Source organism: Perna viridis, chromosome 10, assembly GCF_037379345.1.
Source record: "Perna viridis isolate PV_CMFRI_1.1 ecotype Kerala chromosome 10, ASM3737934v1, whole genome shotgun sequence".
In the NCBI taxonomy this organism is placed as follows: Eukaryota; Metazoa; Mollusca; class Bivalvia; order Mytilida; family Mytilidae; genus Perna; species Perna viridis.
The window spans coordinates 12,230,915-12,249,486 of record NC_142454.1 but is presented as its reverse complement, the minus strand read 5'-3'; the positions used below and the strand labels follow the sequence as shown (position 1 = coordinate 12,249,486).

Sequence of the window (18,572 nt, the reverse complement as noted above, 5' to 3'; positions counted from 1 at the left end):
GTCCCTTACCTTAGGTCTACCTCCTTAAACCGACAAAAAAGGACTCTAAAAAGTGTCTGGTTTAGACAGGATTTCGGTTTATTCAGGGGTCAGTTTAGACTGGATTAATTGTACCTGGTCATATATATAACTATATACCCTTTACAAAAACAAATGCTCAAGCAAACTTACTAACCGAGCATTTTGTTTTGACTAGATATTTTTGAATAACTTAAAAGGCAATTTAAGACTAGAAAGATCCATTGTTGTAATTGACAAAATGTGATGATTCAATATTTTGGATTATTCTAAAGTCGTCAGTAAAGAACTTACACGAGGTAAAGCTGTGCAGAGTAACCTGTGTATACAGAATCAGCTTCGAACTAAAAATTGAGTTCAGTTTATACAGATGTACGGTAAATCACATAAAGACTTGTAGATGGAGACCGCTTTATTTGTGGCAGATTTCATCATTTATTATTTTTGACATGATTTTGTTTTTTGTTTTCATTAAAGCTGAAACTGAGAGTGAATTCTTCATGTACATGTATGTAAAAGTTTTATATAATATGTACTGTTAGTTGCAAAGACTTACGTCTAAAGCATCGATACATAATTTGTCATTTTCGATATGTCTTGGTTTCTTTGTAGACGTACAGGGCAATTGTTGAGAATATCGGGAAGACAAATCCAGCCACAGTTATTATGTCTGCTATTTGTATAATTATTCTTTACCTGGTAAAAGTACAAGTGAACCAAAGATTCAAGAAGAAACTAAAGATACCTATCCCTATTGAACTTGTTGTGGTATGTATTGAGAAGCCTTTTCTATATGGGTCAATGGAAGCATTTTACATTGACCCTACTTTACTATGCTAAATGTTCCATGATGTTTTAGGGATGTTTTTAACACTTATACATCTAAAACATTTGTCTTAGCACATCGTTCTTATAAAGTGGTGAAAACTCCAGCTCCGGGGAATTAAGACGGGGACAAATTTAAAAGATAATGTTGGACTTTTCTGATTTCCAAATAGAATTGTTTATGACTATGAGTATAACACTGTTTAATTTTATTTTTTTCTACTTTGATGTACCTGACTGAAAGGGGGTGTTTTTTTTCATGACCCTTAACCATCGTTTGTTTTTTTTTCCAAATAAACTGTCCAGATAATGCTGTGATACGCACATGTCACGCTAGTCTCCCAATTTTCCGTTGATAAAATCCCATAATTTTGTAATCGGAAAACAATGAAACCGATGGCTCCCTAAACTTATCATTACACTGACATAAAACCAATATACTTATGAGCTCTAAATAAACACAAAAACTGTGAGGAAACGCTGTGCAATTTCAAGGACTCGAGATCATTTAATTCGTAGTATTTTGTATGCACAGTGTACCTCTAATGTCAGTATACAACAACATAAAACAATTGGAGGGAAATGCGTTATAAATAAGAAAACCAATGACTTTGGATCGAGGCAGTCGGCATCAAGCCAACTTCAATAACTGGGCGTTTCTGTTGCATAATAATTATAAAAAAAAACAACACTCAAAGCGCTTTTGAAATATCTTACGTAACAACATGGACGGTTGGACATACTGTGGTTTATTAAAATACGTCGGTCCAAAAGTATATTAATTGAAGTTGTATCACGATTGTCACACTTTGACCCAATACTACTGAAGCAAGTTAAACATTTAATCCGTGAAAAAACAGAATAAAAAAATGGTTAAAACTCACTCAGCGAAGGAAAGTATATCAAATGTCAGTATTAAGGATGTTGTAAATGTGGTAATGTGCAGTGTGTCACGTTGATGTGTTTGGTGAGCTGATTGGATAAGAAGTCATGATTTTAATAGGTTAACAAATCCATCTGGTTTTATGTTGGCATCCGTTTCCTATTATCTGTGCATGTATACTGCTAACTATCTACCATTTCCAAATTGGAAGTTCTCAAATTATGCATGTATCTATACACGTTTGCTTTTAAAAGTCATATTTTCGAGCTTATAAGACTGTTTGATTAATTTATATAAATGTAAAATTTATGCTGTTTGTCCTTTTAGGTAATTATTGGTACACTTGCATCCCACTACGGCCAGTTCCATACCAGATATAACATGAAGACAGTTGGGAAGGTTCCTGCAGGGTAAACATTTACACTGAATTTGTTCTTTCATTTGCATTTAAGAAACTGGTAATTTCAGGTAAGAGCAAGCGAATTAGAACGATGAAAATACTCATTACCCGGTACAGACTTGACCAGAAAAGAAATTACATAAAACACAAATTTACCAAATGAATACAATACATACGGAAGTTAAAGCATAAATGAACAACACTGACTTCAATACAACCTGGTGTATCGGTAGAGTAGACTTCACCTGCTGTTCTCAAAACGCCTGTCAAGTTGCTCTTACGATGTCGAATCCAGATTGAAACGAGAAAAACAATGGCATTGTAAACATATCTGTTCTTATGATGGTTATGACCAGGATATGAAAATTATTCTACTAAGCTTACTTTACCTACCTACCTAATTCTCTTCGCACTGGATAGTATATAAGGCCTTCACTGAGGATTCATCTCTTTCTGTTAGTTGCTATGGTGTTGCTCTGGCTCCAACTCCATCCACACTCTCATTCTCATCTCATTCTATACTGATTTTCTCCAAGTTTCCTTTCGACGAATTCTATTTCTTTTTCCTGCTGGTGTCCATCTCATTGCAGTTTGTTGGAATCCCTGTTACCTCCATTCTGATTACTAGTATGTGTCCAATCCAATTTCAGCGCTTTTTCTTGATTATTATTGATATTGGCATTGTAGATGTTTTTCATAAGCTCTTTATTGCCGATGGTATTTAGCCAAAAGATTTTCATTATTCTTCTTAAACATTTGGTTTGAAGGACGTCTACCTTTGTCATAATGTTTTAAATGACGTTCCAAGATTTTGACCCATACAGAATGACTCCAAGAATGTTGCTCTTGAATATTCTGATCTTAGTTTTGTTGCTTATGACTGATGACTTCCAAATGTTTCCAGGCTAGCATATGGTGATATTGCTTTAATTATCCTTCTCTCTAATTCAGATGTTGAATCACAGATGTTACCTTACTTCCAAGGAACGTAAAGTCAGACACCTCATCTATCTCGCTATTGGTGATTTTAAGCTCGGCGTTCGTCTTGCTGTTGACCTTCATCACTTTGGTATTTGCTGCATTTACATGAAGACCAATTTAATTACCGTACATGACTAAGACATTTGTTTTTCCTTGAATGTACTAGAAGAGTTGGTAAAGGAGTACAATATCAACTGAAAGTCACTTGTCAAATGTCCAGGGTAATCCCTTTTTATTTTGTTCAATCAATGCACATGGTGAAAACAGAGGACTTAACAAACATCCATGTCTCACTTCATTCTTAAGATCGAAGCTGTCTGAAAGGTTGGTGCCACATATTACCCTGGCTTGAAAGTTTTTGTAAATAATCTGGATAATTGAAATAGTTGATTGTTTCTGGAATACAATAATTTGCCATGATCTTCCATAAGGCTTGTCTGTATACTGTCAGATGCCGTGGCAAAGTCGATGAAATTGGTATAAATTGTAGCATTCCATTCATTGCTGTGTTCAATGATTTGTCTTGAAGTGGAGATTAGGTTTGAAAATATCTTTCCTTTACTAAAGCCAGCTTGTTCGTTTCTTATAAATAGGGCCATTAGTGGTGATATTCTTCTAAAGATGACTCTACATAGAACCCTATTTGTAACAGATAAAAGAATGATTCCTCTCTAGTTGTTTTGGTCTGTAAGGTCAACTTTCTTGGGCACCTTGAGTAAAGATTAGGTTGCCATTGATTAAGTCCTTGCTCACTGCCCAAGATGTTCTTTAGGATTTCTGTAAGGACTCTAGGTCTTACTAGTTCTTCTGCTTTTAACATCTTAGAATGTATCTGATCACACCAAGGTGCTTTCCAATCTTTTAGAGCCTTGATTGCTTTGACCACTTAAGGACTACCAATTTCTATGTCTAGTGCTTCTTCTGACTGTGCGATGTTTGCCTGTACCAATACATCATCACTGTTTTTATCCATTCCTCTCTTATTGTTCTTAACCTGTCCCAAGTTTTTTCTTTAACTAAGGCATACATTCATTTGGCTCTAAGAAACTTAAGGTTTTAGTTTTTTTTAAACAAAAAACATTTCAATCGATCTAAATTTTATTTTGATAAACGGCATGTAAAAGATGGGAATGTATGAGGTGACCGTTAACCATTGTTTCAGTTCACTGGAATACTATATTTCGGCTGCATAATTTCTTTTGTGTATTTGTAGACATCAAAAGACGTGAACATTGCCCCGATTACAATATAACACTAAAATTATTTACAGTTCGTAGCTCAAATGTATAACCAGTTTTCATTTGCTTTAGTCTTCCCGAACCAAAAGTTCCATCATTCACAGACGCCACTAATAACTTCAGTGAAGGCATCATCGTAGCTGTTGTTGCATTTGCACAGTCAGTATCACTCGCTGCTCTCATGGCAAAGAAACACCATTACAGAATTGACTCTAATCAGGTAAATAACCAAGCTGATAAGTATTGGTAAGTATTATTTAAAGTAAAATTCAATAACAAGTGGCGTAGAATGTGGAAAATTTTGCCAAGTTTATAGGTTATATGGAAATGTGGAATTTTAGGCAAGTAGTAGGTTAATCTATATGTTTGTAAGACTTAACCTGTAAAATAAATGGTAGTAAATTAGTGCCTTAGCTTAAAGCATTTGCATATCAGATATGTACGCCTTGATTGGTATACTACTTGGGGTTAGACCTATAGAAATGAAAAAAAAAGAAATACTGTTTTCATAACGATAAATTAAAGCAGAAACATGAAATCTAAGTGATCGTTTCAAATAATAATCTTCACTGTAACAATAACGCTTCGTCGGATGCAACATATAATGTCGATTAATGTTGGCAGAAACCTACCGAAAGCAGGAAAATTTTAACAAGTAAAACAATGCTTAAATGGTGACATTTGTCGACTTGAAAACAAGTATTTTGCACCCCAAGAAGTGTTGTTACAGTGACGTTTACATTTCATTTTATATTCTGATTCGAATTAAAAAAATATAATCATGTAATAAAACAACGTAAAATACACAGCCAAAATTATTTCAAACGATTTTCACACGAATTTCACATGATTTTCACCTGAATTGAGCAAATAAACTAAGTGACAGAGTTCACGTGAAATTCGGGTGAATGGAGCCTTCACATGAAATTCACACGAAATGTTCAAACGAAATTCGTGTTTACTGAATTTCACATGAAAATCATGTGAATTTCACATGAATTTCATGTGAAGCTCGATTAACATGAATCTCACGTGAAAAATATTTGCCTGTATACATTAATGTATACTTTAGAAGGAGGAATGACAATTGTAATATTTTTTTCAACAGGAGTTCATCGCTTATGGAGCCGCAAATGTTTTTGGGTCATTTTTTTCCTGCTACCCGGCTGCTGCATCTGTTTCAAGAAGTTCAGTTCAAGAATCAGCTGGTGGAAAAACACAGGTATAGTATTTGATATAATCAGTGATACAATGAGTACATAAGCATAGTTTAGATAAATGATGAAAACTGCGTGCGACTCTCTCGTATAATAGAGCAACCAATGAAACCAAGATTCGAGCAGAAATCAACAGAATATAATCCAAGGTTTAAGACCAGACAGGGAAAACAGATGCACATAAAAAGAATGAATCAACCAAAATACCACAAAGAAACAAAAGCAAATGGACAACTCGGACAACTGAAATTGTTGGATCAATATCACTTGTTAGGAACGGACTGTTATCATTATTATACGTAAATAAAGGTTCTGCAGCTAAAGCAAAGTCTACAAGGCAAATTATAAGCACAAAAGATGAATGAAAAGTTAATAGGATCGATAAAACTGCACAGACAACCAATGACGTTGGAGCATATTATGATTGCATGTGATGATTGTATATGACATTTTTTACAGATAAAAAAGCTACTTATCTCCCTTAGAATGTTGTTAAATGTTCAGATTTATTTCCTTTGTTATTTCTCAAATTAATTTTATTAAACAACAAAATTTGTAAACAGTAATGAACAACAAAAGCACACATTAAACAATACTTAAATCCTTCTATGTAATTAAATGTAATATTTGTCTCGCGTATCAGCCTGAATTAATGAATAAACTATTTTGCTAAATAAAGTAAATAAACAATACAAACACAAAACAATCGCGTCACTTTACAATGAAATAGCAGTTTTTGTGAAACAAACTAAAAAACTAAAATATACACCTGCCAAGTGTCACCAATGTAAATGATGTAGAGTAGACGTTTAACAATGATAAACCACACCAAAGAACACAAATGTGGTCATATAAGATTTTAATTACATACTTACCAAAGTTAGATGTTTTATCAGGAAAAATAAGAGGAAAACATTAAATTATATGTAATATCGTGCAACACCTTGTTTATGATGCATCAAAACTTAGTGTTATGACAAGTGTTTTTTTTAAACAGGCTGTATCGTATATTTAAAGGAAGTATTATCCATTAATTTTGACGCATTCATTTCTCATATGCATTTTTTTCTGCAGCTTACCAGTTTTTTCTCAGCATCCCTTGTACTGATAGTGATATTGGTGATAGGACCACTCTTCCAAGATTTACCCAATGTAAGACATTAGTCATGACAAAACTTATACACCTTAGCATTCTAAAACTATTTTATCTTATATATGTATTATTAAAGTAAGTTGATATTATAAATGAGTCAAAGTATTGTTTAATGCTCATTTTAATTTTTAGTAACTATAAGCTATTCATAAATAGTTATCCTGTTCTTTTTGGTTTGATTGTAAATCCTGTATGTTATATTTGCAGTGTGTCTTGTCTTCGATCATAGTTGTTGCTCTCAGGAGTATGTTTTTGCAAATCCTAACTCTGAGGAAACTTCTACATATATCTGCTTATGATTTTGTAAGTATTTGGGCATGTTTTGAGCAAACTTTGTTGAATATTTCAACGCAAATAGTATGTCGGACTTAATTTTTCCACCAAGACTAAAACAAAAATAAACAGGAGATATTATAAAAAAGAACCCCAAGCACAAACACAGTGAGAATGAACGAAATACGTCGTCTTTTCATCACAAATAACTGTTTAGTCCTTTTTTTAAATAAGGGCTAAGTAACTCGTTTCTTTGGTTAGATACTTGATCACTATTAACGCCTTTTTTATCAGCCTTTTCTGATAGAAGTTGTATAAAAATAATATTTATTTTCAGGCCATTTGGGTTGTGACATTTGTGTCTGTTGTTGTTTTCTACGTTGATATTGGACTCTGGGTTGGCATTGGATTCTCCTTTGTCACCGTTGTTATCAGGACACAATGGTAAGTAATATTTAAGTTTAAAATCATCATTTACAGCAGAAATCAAAACTGAGTATCGTGACATTTCGAGATAAGAATTAAAGTTTAAAGTTTAGACCATTGATGAGATCTTTTATTTCAACTTTCAGAAATATAGATATATTATGTTAGAGAACCATTTGTTTTCTAGAGTTACACGTTTTCGGAATAAATACTACTCGTTTTTATTAGTTTTGTATTTCAATTTTCGGGCAAATGAATTACACCTCTCTCTTTGATCAATATATGAAAGTGAAAGTGAAAGTGAATGGGAGTCACATGCAAAGATTCGGTGTGATATTGAGAACAAATTGAAGCTTTTATCTTTTTTCATAAGTACTACAACACTCTCTATAATCACAGGCAATTGTGTTATTGTGTCATAAAATGCCGGATGCCAACAAGTGTTTATAAAAGTATAACTAATGACAGTTTTCTAGTTCTTAACATTTCAGTGAATTTTATAGACAATAATATCAGAAGACGGTGTTAATTTTAATAAATTGATACATTGTAGTGCCAAAGCGAGGGTTCTAAAGAAGATAGAACCAGTTAATGCTTTTGCTGATGAATCTAAATACATCAAGGTATGTAGCATAGTTGAAAAACATGGCGGGTGGAAGTCAGATTTAATTTTCCTTTTTGAATCGCTAGTAAGGGACGGTAGGTCTATCCCCGTGTTCTTAGTTACCAGACTTTTCTATTTTTACCACCAGGATTTTGATTTTGAGGTAAACACTAATGTGATACAGTGTACTTCACATTTTGTATTTGGCATATCTGTAAAATGTATAACGAGTCAAACTTGTGGATCCAGTGTCGATTAAACTAAGGAAAACATTTAGAAAACTTCAGATTACTGATATATCTGAAAGAGTAATCAAGGGAACCAATGTTTTAGCGGTAATCAAAAGAATGTAATCCAGGGACAGACTAGACATGGAAAAACAGGCATACACAACAAAGTACACAAAGCAACCAAAATAATATATACAAAGTAACAAAAACAAATGAGGAACTCAGACTCCACCAAAAAAACTGGGAGCATGGAATAGGTGTACCGGAAGGGTAAGCGCCCTCTGCTTTTCTTGAAACACCCACCGAGTTGCTCATAAAAGTCAAGTCCAGGGTAGACGAAAAAGGATAGGAAAACTATGACACATTGAACAAATCAGTTTTCATGGTGCAAATGGATACACCGTAATGATCCACAAGTTCTAATGACGACCATAAAACTTCTGTAGTGATGACTACAATATTGTAGCAACATAAACCTATTCCAGAAGCCTAATTGTAAAAACTCTCTTATAGCGATAAGAAAAGTTGCGTAGTTACGGCAAGCTCTGACATAAAGTATGAGTTGTGATATGAAAACTCCATACGGAGGTGCTGAAGGAATGTTTCTCAGATGAAAAGAAAGTTGACAATACAGAATGAAGTCATTGATTTTGTCGTATAGTTTGAAACCGATTTCAATGCAAGTGTATGTACCTCTGAGTGACTTTAAAAACACTCTTGATAGAATTATATACTACTTACTATCTTACTTATAAGCTATTTTAACTTAAAAGACCGTATTGAAAAGATCACACGTAGGACACATTGGTAAAATGTAGGGCAGATTTCTACCCAGAGAGCTTTTAAAACACCCAGAAACCTAACAAGATTTGTATTGAAATCAGTATCGCTCTATTTCAAATTGCTAAAATGCATATCACGCCTACTGATAGATGTTATGTTGGTTGTTTCAGACAAGAGGATTTTCAGGAATAAGAATTGTTGGCTTCAACGCACCGCTCTACTTTGCCAATGGTGATTTGTTCCTAAGACAGGTGTACACTTTATCTGATACCAAACCTGAGAGAGTTAGGAAACAGATAAAACGACTAGGGTCTATTCAGGAGTTTAGGAGACAGGTAAATGAAATTGCTTTTTAATCTTATTTTATATTATTTTTTTGTTTTATTTTGGTACGCTTTCGTCTACATGTATCACAATATTGGATAGAGATGAACACTGACAGTGCAGAATTGAAATGTCAAATGTAAAACATTTGATTAAATTGTGGAACTTAATGACTGAACCTTTATGAACATTAATTTTAGGTTTGAACTGCACAGAGATTCGTTCGTATTATAGAGTATTGCATTGTTTATTTCAAATGATTGTACGATCATTGTATAAAATGCTAATATCTTAAACATATGGGCTTAATGCTGTTCTAGTTACGGAAACACAGTAGTTTATGAATATGTGCGAAAAATTCACTTTGAAGTGTTTACATTATATTGTTAAACATATGAACTGGGAAAATACACAAACAGACAACAGGTTTCTGTTTTGATCTGGAATAATTTTAGATTAAACGTAAACATACTGTTCCTCCATGTAGTGTGTCAGCTGGAACACTGTAAACCTTAACACTACTTATACTTTGTTCAACGTAACACGATGTTACAATGATACCTTATTTGATATTCAGTAAACTAATTAATCTAAACTTTCTTTACAGAGCAGTCTTAAGTCATTGGATTCAATTTCGTCGTCCAAATCCTCCAGATCAGCACGATCTAGATCCGCTCGTTCTAGTTTTTCAAGTGTAGGGGCTACTAGCGAGATTGATGGGAACGGGTATTTGCCAACTTCCAATGATCTTGTTCCTATGGGGCGCCCTATTGACACAAGTATGGCAGACTGTGGTTATGTCCATCACATAGTTTTAGACTGCTCTGCAATATTCTTTATTGATACTGTTGGTGCTAAAATATTAAAACAGGTATGAAATATAGTAACCAATTTACAGTGTATCTTGATTGATACGTCATTTATATTTTCATATAGTAACGGAATCTTTAGGGGTTTCAAGTACGTGTATGTGAGACAATTGTTTACGTGTAGAACAAAAAAAAATCTTAACAACAATGTTAATGCTAATGCATATTACTCTTCATCTCGAAATGCCGAAATATGTTAAAAGCTTATAAAGATATCATTGTTTAGTTTATGATTTCGTTAGACTTATAGAACATTTCGATAATTTAATATCATTTGTATTTTAGCTGTGTGATGATTATAAATCCATTCACGTTACAGTACTGATAGCATGCGTTAATGGTAAGTAAGTTATATTCAAGAATTATTATTTGCGGACGTAGTTAATTTAAATTATACATATTTTTTTGACAAAGGAGTGTACTAAGATTGTCTCCCTTTTACTGCAAAAAAATTGTCACTAAAGGGGTATTCTATATTTGAAACTGTCACTCCATTGTAAAATGCAAACATTCACCTACCAAGATATATCAAAGTATTCTATTTTATTTTTTTTTCGTGAAAGACATATTTTGTAAATGCTTGCGACATAAATTTACAATTTAGAAAAATGAAAACACTTCTCCAATTTGGTTTAGTCTTTGAATTTCATTTTTCAGATAATGTGTGGTCAGTGCTTGAGAAAACAGAATTTATAGACACTTATGGCGATAACATGTATATGACTGTTGAGGACGCCGTTACAGCAGCTAGACTGGCTGCACCTGCAGAAGAGGTATGATTGAGCAGCTTGTTATCGCACCATTTTTTTTTTAAACTGTTGACCTCTCGACTAGTACGACACTATTAAGTAAATTGGTTGAATGTTAAATGTTTCCATAGCGACGTAGTCTAATACTACAGAAAGACGTTTTATGATAAAAAAGGTCCTTAGTATCTTTTCGAATACCTTACAAAACTATTTCCCCAATATGCACATTTTAAAGTGATCATATGTTAATGAGATATCTATATTGTTTTAACCTTAATTTGACAAATTTTCAGCGAAAGTTACAAATCTATCTTGAAACAATTACTGAGGAATCTGAGGTTACAGTTGAAACTCAGTTAATTAACGATGATACGTGATAGTGAGTAACAATGGACTCGGGAAAAAAGTTCTGCTTTTACTTGTTTAGTTCAGACGTATTCACTGCAGATCTCTCTCTTGCTTCACATTTAGTTTTTCTTTTTATATTTATTTTATCCTTTATTCTGATTATTATATATAACTTTTTACATTTAAGGTTTAGGTAGTTAAGTTAGAATTAGTTCTTATTTTTAGTATTTTTATAGTTTATATTGGTATCTGGGACTACTGTTTTACTCTTCATATCGAGTTAAAATAAATCTCCCTTAAAACTATGATTTTCAAGCATGGTTGAATGTGCATTACGAAAAATATTCAAAACATTTGTTTATGTATAAAGAGTTCAACACGATATTCTGTTAACACGTTTTTAAGTTCTTTTTACAAACGTAACTTTAAGATAGCAAATAATACCATAAAAAAAAAGATAGCGGACGCAATAATTTTTTTTTAATTTTTACTTAAAATTTTCTGCATTAAGACATGGCACACAATTTTCGATACCGTTTTTTTTTCGAACGCCACTAAGTTATCAGTATTTGGCCAACTGGGAAACAGAATTGAGATTAGGTGACTTGAGTTTCCATAGAAAAGCGTCTTTAAGATCAAAGGGTAAAAAGGGAAACTAGATCGACTGCATCGGAAAAGGATATTTGGCACAGATATTTCCGCTAAAAGTACAATGGTTATTTCATCAAATTATTTAACATTTTCGTTGGACAAACACTCAGAACAAACACATAATGCTTATTAGGAAACAGAAAACCATCGAACAACTAAAAAACGTAATAAAATGTTAGTATCAATTAGAAATAAAACAAATCATTGGCAAAATTATTTTTAACAATGCCAATCAAAAAATGAGCGAGCACGACGAATAGAGGAAATCGAAGAAAATAAATTTGTTGTGTAAGCAAGGATAGACAATCTCTTTTTACTGGAGAGTTACTTGCTGTTCTCCTGTAAAATTTTACACAGAATAAAACTTCGCATCAGTAACAGTAGAAACAAAGGTAACACTGTTTAAAGCTAAATCAGGAAGTCAAATTTTAAGAGAAAATAAACACAGAAAACAGAAGCAATATCATTATTTAAAAACGAATGAATATTTAACGTAATTTCTATAACTCACATTTTTTTGAGTGTGTTGTCGGTAAAGTAAACGTCCTCTTATTTTCTAGAAACATCCAACATGATGCTAATGATATCAAGATGGTACCATCATTTCTACCAACAACAATAATATTATTCTCTTATGATTTATATCTAATAATACCGTTTTTTCTAGAGGTAACATTTTTAAATCTAAAAAAATATCCATAAGAAGTTTTCCCGATTCTGAAAGTTGGTTAACAAGCGCACCAGTAGCGTATGAATATCTGAAGCTGGTGAGTTCGACAGAATGGCTATTTGAAAACAAAAACGCACACACCCATATTAGCACTTAATAGATGAGTATTAGAATAAACTAAAACCATTGATAGTCAATATGTATAATTTATACTGAATGGTATCTGTCGATTGATGATAGAAAATATGAATTTAACTTAATCGTGTTTTTATTGTTATTTTGCAGCCTAAGAACGTTCACATGTAAATCTCATCAATCAATAGTACGGGTAGATTAAAGACTGAGCTAAAAGTGTAGAACATTCATGAAGATGATTGAAAAAAGACATTAAAAACTTTAATGACTTCAAATCAAATACATATGTAGCTAGGTGTACTGCAAAAGTTTTCTATGCATATTTTAGGTTGCATTTGTGCCCTTTAGGTCTTAAACTGAATCATTGTATGTTAGGTTTTTCATAATTCTTTCATTTGTATTTCATAATTCGTTTTATTTCTAAGATGTACAATGTATATCATTTGGATCAGGATGGTTTTCGTTGCTATACAAGCTGAAATAACTTAGTTTTAGACTGAAATTCATCGAAATTGAGTGCTTTAGTAAATGCCGGCATTTTTATGTGTTTTGTGATATTTATGTGTTATATTAATACAAAAATAACTGAAAATTATGTAATATGGGGCAACCTCAATGTGTATCTCAAAATATGCTGACATGGTCTGTTAATATTTTGAAGATGATAAAAATTGCCTTTAACTTTTTTAAACAAGCCCCTTTAATTTATTACGAAATAAAAGTGAAAAAAATATATATTATTCTAATTCTTGCGTGACATACTAATTTAACAGATGTAATAGACATTGTAAGTTGAAGCCATGAACGTGCCATCATTATGCCATCATACATATTCCAAGTTGCCACTGTCGTAGTTTTTCTCTGGATGCATAGGGAACTCATGTTCACTCAGTGTCCGTTTTATGTCATGCAAACTTAAAAAAAGAGGCTTTAGAAAAGTAATAAACTATTGTGAATATTCATTTGTTTGTAGTTCAATTTGAAAAGTAATTTAAATCTTATGTTCACTTCCTTGTCCTTTGCAATTACAAATCAAGCATTAATCATGTATGAAAGTTTTATTACTAATATATGAGCGTAATTTAAGTGCAAATCCTATTGGGCTGGCATTTTAAAAAGCAACAATCCGTCAAGAAAATTCAGTGCCGATCGTGCCGACCCAGTGTATTAGATAAGCCCACCAAATATTGTTTATATGATATAGAGCGTCAATTCTATTCATTAATGGATTTATTTTAAAAATCAACCTTCTTTTCCGAGTGAAAATAGCGAAATCAGCAATTTGATATCAATGCCAAACTGGTTGACCTCTTGACCTCTGAGTCTAATGGAATATTTTTAGTGGAGTCCGATTTGATCATTTACTTTTGTTACTTTGTATGTATGATTTTAGTGACTTTATGTTCTTTGTTGTGTAAGTCTGTTTTCCATGTTTGGTCTTTGTCCCTGGATTACATTCTTTTGATTACCGCTATAACCTTGGTTCCCTTGATTACCCTTACAACAATTGAATGTAAAATGCACTGTTTCATTGTATAATCAATCGATATTATGATTATTTCAATGAAATTTTTTTTCGGATTCGAAAGTGCTCTATGGTTGATGACTGTGCTTCTTGGATTTAATTGTATATTGTTATTGTATTGTTATTGTAAATATAGATGTAACAGTTGAATATGATATTATTAGCCATATTGTTATCATGTAAATAAAACATGTATTAGCCAGTCTTTGTGTATTCACTTTCTATAATTTTTACGAAGACACGCCAGTATGTAACTTTATTAATGCACTAATTATTCGCAACACAAGACAATTGCTGATAGAAAAGTAAAAAGATGACCTCAAAATAACAGTTGTTTGACTATTAAAGTTCTTAATTTCCCAAGGTTAGGTAGGCATCGAAGAGGCCAAAATTATAGGATGATTATCTCAACTCAGTGTTTTTTCAACTGCTTCTAACTCTGTCAGAAGTTTGTTTTCCCCCTTTTTTTATAAATATTTCAGTGATTTCACAAGTCACTCTTTCTTAATTGTAGCATTCCAGCTGCTTCAACGTATCCAGACAAATCTACATAGATTCCCTACAAAGCCATTTATACAAATAACATACTGAATCCCAAACTGTGTATAAATAAAATAATTATGATCAAGTCACATTTAAAGTTTCCAAGATGTACACACAGAGTATTATTTCGATTCAAGCATCACCAAGGCAAGGGGTTTCAATAGCTGTCACTAAAACATCTTTATTATTTACTTGAATTAACTGAATGTCGCATTTTAAAGATCTTACACTTCAAATGTGATGGATTGTGTTCTAATTGGTTACCTTGGTTCTATTGGTTTCGTAAGATGCTCTTATTTTTTGTGAACTAAAACACGCGTATACACGTATTTTTAACAAATGAACACGGAATAACAGAATAAACCACACGGACTTAAAAAGTTATAATCCAAACCCCATATAATGTCATTAATACATTAAGGAAACTCAAAGAAGTTAGAAATAATTGTATATACCAAGTATAGCGGGGACTACTAACGGAATTGTTGAACGTATTCTAAAGTCGTACGATTAAATACAGACTATAGGGCCTACCTATCCTTATTGTTTTAAGTTCGATGAACGTATTAGAATGTAAAAGACAATACTAAGTTCCGGGGGGTTGGGGTGGGGAGGGGGATCGACTAGACAAGCATGTTTCTCTTTTTCTTCACGCATTGTCCGTTCCCGTTCAACCAATCAAATTCTAGCTCCCCTTAACGCTTAGCTGCTCCGAAAACCGTGACAAGCAGAAAAAAAACCACCCGTCTCGTAAACGCTACGTAGCAGGTGCCATAGATAATTATTTAACTGTGTGGAATACTTTTCAACGGAGAATATTAATATCTAGTTTAAAATTGTTTCCATACACAACCTTATGATGATTAAATATACAAGTGTCTGAAAGGGTTTATTTATGGGTACTTTTAAGAAAGTGGGGTTTGTTTTTTTGTGGTGTAAAAGAGTTCACAGTAATAGGTGTTAATGATTCGAATAGTTTTTGTTGTGACATAATCTCCAGGAAGATTTTAGATATTAATAAGTATCCTGGATGTTATTTCATGGGATGTTTTACAAATGGTTTTTCATCCAGGATATTATTTAATTGGTAAATATTATCTTTGAATTTATTTACTTCCAGGTACATGAACACTTAAAAAAAGTATATTATTTCTAGGACACTATTTAACAATAACATTTCATATCCAGGAAAACACTATCCACATTGTTAAAAAACACTTATCCATGGATATGAATTATGAATTCTGTTCACTTTATATGAACTATATTCAGGACATTATTTAATAATATGAAATAATAAGCGAGCGAAACTCGCTCTTAAATGTATAGAAAATTTGTCGAAAAATCATCATACTGACAACTGAGAAACTTAACACTAAATTGGGATACATTTAAGCTTTTGAAATAGTAAAAAAACTGTAGGCTAGACAAAAGACGCCTATGTTGTTCTGGAAGGATCTTGGTAAAACCTTGCAATATATACCGAACCCGGAAGAGCTCTATTTTCACGAATATTTGGAATGCCCTTTGGCGTCTCCCACTTATTACCGATGAAAAATTCCTAAAAAAAACTTGGCAATATGATAAATGGCCTGAAGTTTAATTTTGTCGAAAAGGTAACCTGATACTTTTGCTTCGGACTTTGCTATTGCTTTACTCACATTAACCTGAGTAAAATTAGGAATACGTCTAGCCTCTATATAATAAATTATATTAAATATCATTTTTCAAGTAGTGGAAACAATTTGATACATGTAGGTGTGGAATTTTTTTTCATAGTGAAATAATGTCTTCCTAAAAAAATAGAATATGAAATATTTTCCACAGGACAAGATTTTATTCGGATAGTATTATGTCTTACATATATACTACAAGTAGTGTAAACGCTCACACAAAACACGCGGATCCAGATACTCTGAAAGGGTGGGGGGGGGGGGTTCCAGATAGCTGCCAACAAAAAAAAGGTTTCCAGGCTACTATTTGTTTTTTTGCAAAACTTTTGCACGACATTCTTCAACAGAAGAGACACACGGAACATCCCGGATCCACCACTGCACTTAGGCATTGTATAGATTGGCGTAGTTTGCAAAGCTAGAATGATTTTACATGTATAAGGGTCACTTGTACTTCTCATAGTGACTAACAGTTTTACCCAATTCGTCGCTAGATATATATTACAATACGATTGAAATTATATAATTTTACATTTAAAAATAATTTACACAGTCTGGAGTATTAAGGAACACGTGTGGAATGAACCAAAAGTTCTTTCTCATTGTAGTCTAGTATTATACTTGTAGAACCAATTATTGTCTAGATTTTCGTTTATTTACGGCATAAATTTTCAGAAGGGTCAAAACATTTCAGCCAACACACCACCGCATCGTGGAACACGCATTTCCACGTTGATATCTGCCATGGCAAACAAAAATCACTTCTAACCATAGCATATGTGCATGGTAATTAAACACTTCATCTATTTATCATCGTAACCCTGTGCGACCATCCAACATCCGAGTTTCATCGCAATTCGGAGTCTTCGATATATCATCAAAAACTTAAACGTAAAACAAGTAGTGTAATTGTATCATAAACATGAGGTATTAGATATAAATCTTTACCAGGATAAGACATAAGTTATCCAACTTAATTAGAAGTCCTTTCCGTACAACAGATACACACATATATATAATTGTATACAATGTTTTATAATGCCATAAGGAGGAGGAGAAAGCATATATTACAAAAGGAAGAGGATGGAGTAGAAGCAACGTAGATCACACCAGAGAAAATCGTGAACAGATGTGAGAGTATAGAATATAAATACGGACTAGGATGCTACAAAAAAACGTTTCGAATGTTTGGTAAACTGGCACACATTTTCAAATATTCTAAAATTTTGTTCATAAGTGAAGTCATCGCTACCGAAGACTGATATTCCGAATCTTTTTCTTCATCAGACAGGTTTGTAAAGACACTCTCTCTAGCTTCTTGGTATAATGGACATCCAATTAAAAAATGGATAGCGTCTTCAAAGGGATGACCACAATTGCATAATGTGCTAGTAACTAAATTAACTGTTGCTAAGTCTGCTTTGATAGAGCTACATTGGTGTCAGAAACGACAATTCAGTATACTTATTGTTCGATGTCCCTCATAGTAGTACTCTGGGACTTTACAACAAATTCCCTTAATTCTATTTTTAAAAGGAAGAAAATTCCGTATGGATAAATCTAGATCGTTTCATATACAAAGTAAATGTTGTTGATGATATTTGCATATATATATATATGTAACTGACATATCAATAGTACATAGTTTTCTTGGTTTCTTAGGTTGTAATTAGTTACGTTTGATGTTAAATGAGGCAAGCTGTTATTGAGATATTGTGGACAATTCTATGATGCATTTAATAGAAAACTGTAAACTTTCGAACTGTTCGCTTGTTTTATAAATCATTTCACCGAATTATGAAGAAAATATCTATTGTAAGATTGTAAGTATGAAATTATATTTCACTCTAAATACTTGTGTGTTGGGAAGTCGGAGAGGTATAGATCCTCGATTTATGAAATATTTCGTTATGAGCCTCATCGTTGCGGCATGTTCTGGTCCTATGCGTATAATCATTTATCCTCGGTTTTCATTGGACGAAAGTTTTAAGTAATTATCCCTGTGTTATAACTTAAAACCCCGCGTTTGAAACTGGAAGCTAACACTTCAGAAC

General features: G+C 32.8%; 1 protein-coding gene across 4 annotated transcripts in view; it reads left to right on the top strand.

Annotated features, from left to right (window-relative positions):
• The window catches only part of LOC148604549 (prestin-like), a 34,126-nt gene extending 19,621 nt beyond the window's left edge, over positions 1-14,505 (top strand). For 3 of the 4 annotated variants that reach the window (XM_088549204.1, XM_088549203.1, XM_088549205.1), the window contains exons 6-19: positions 631-786; positions 2,054-2,136; positions 4,418-4,565; positions 5,454-5,567; positions 6,637-6,714; positions 6,923-7,018; positions 7,326-7,432; positions 7,968-8,037; positions 9,202-9,366; positions 9,963-10,226; positions 10,510-10,564; positions 10,882-10,997; positions 11,267-11,352; positions 12,928-14,505. In XM_088549204.1, coding sequence (XP_088405330.1) covers positions 631-786; positions 2,054-2,136; positions 4,418-4,565; positions 5,454-5,567; positions 6,637-6,714; positions 6,923-7,018; positions 7,326-7,432; positions 7,968-8,037; positions 9,202-9,366; positions 9,963-10,226; positions 10,510-10,564; positions 10,882-10,997; positions 11,267-11,350 — 1,536 coding nt within the window. In that variant the 3' untranslated portion in view covers positions 11,351-11,352; positions 12,928-14,505. The remainder of the gene's footprint in view (positions 1-630; positions 787-2,053; positions 2,137-4,417; positions 4,566-5,453; positions 5,568-6,636; positions 6,715-6,922; positions 7,019-7,325; positions 7,433-7,967; positions 8,038-9,201; positions 9,367-9,962; positions 10,227-10,509; positions 10,565-10,881; positions 10,998-11,266; positions 11,353-12,927) is intronic. The other variant, XM_088549206.1, reaches the window with a different exon arrangement.
• The last annotated feature ends 4,067 nt before the right edge of the window (positions 14,506-18,572 follow it).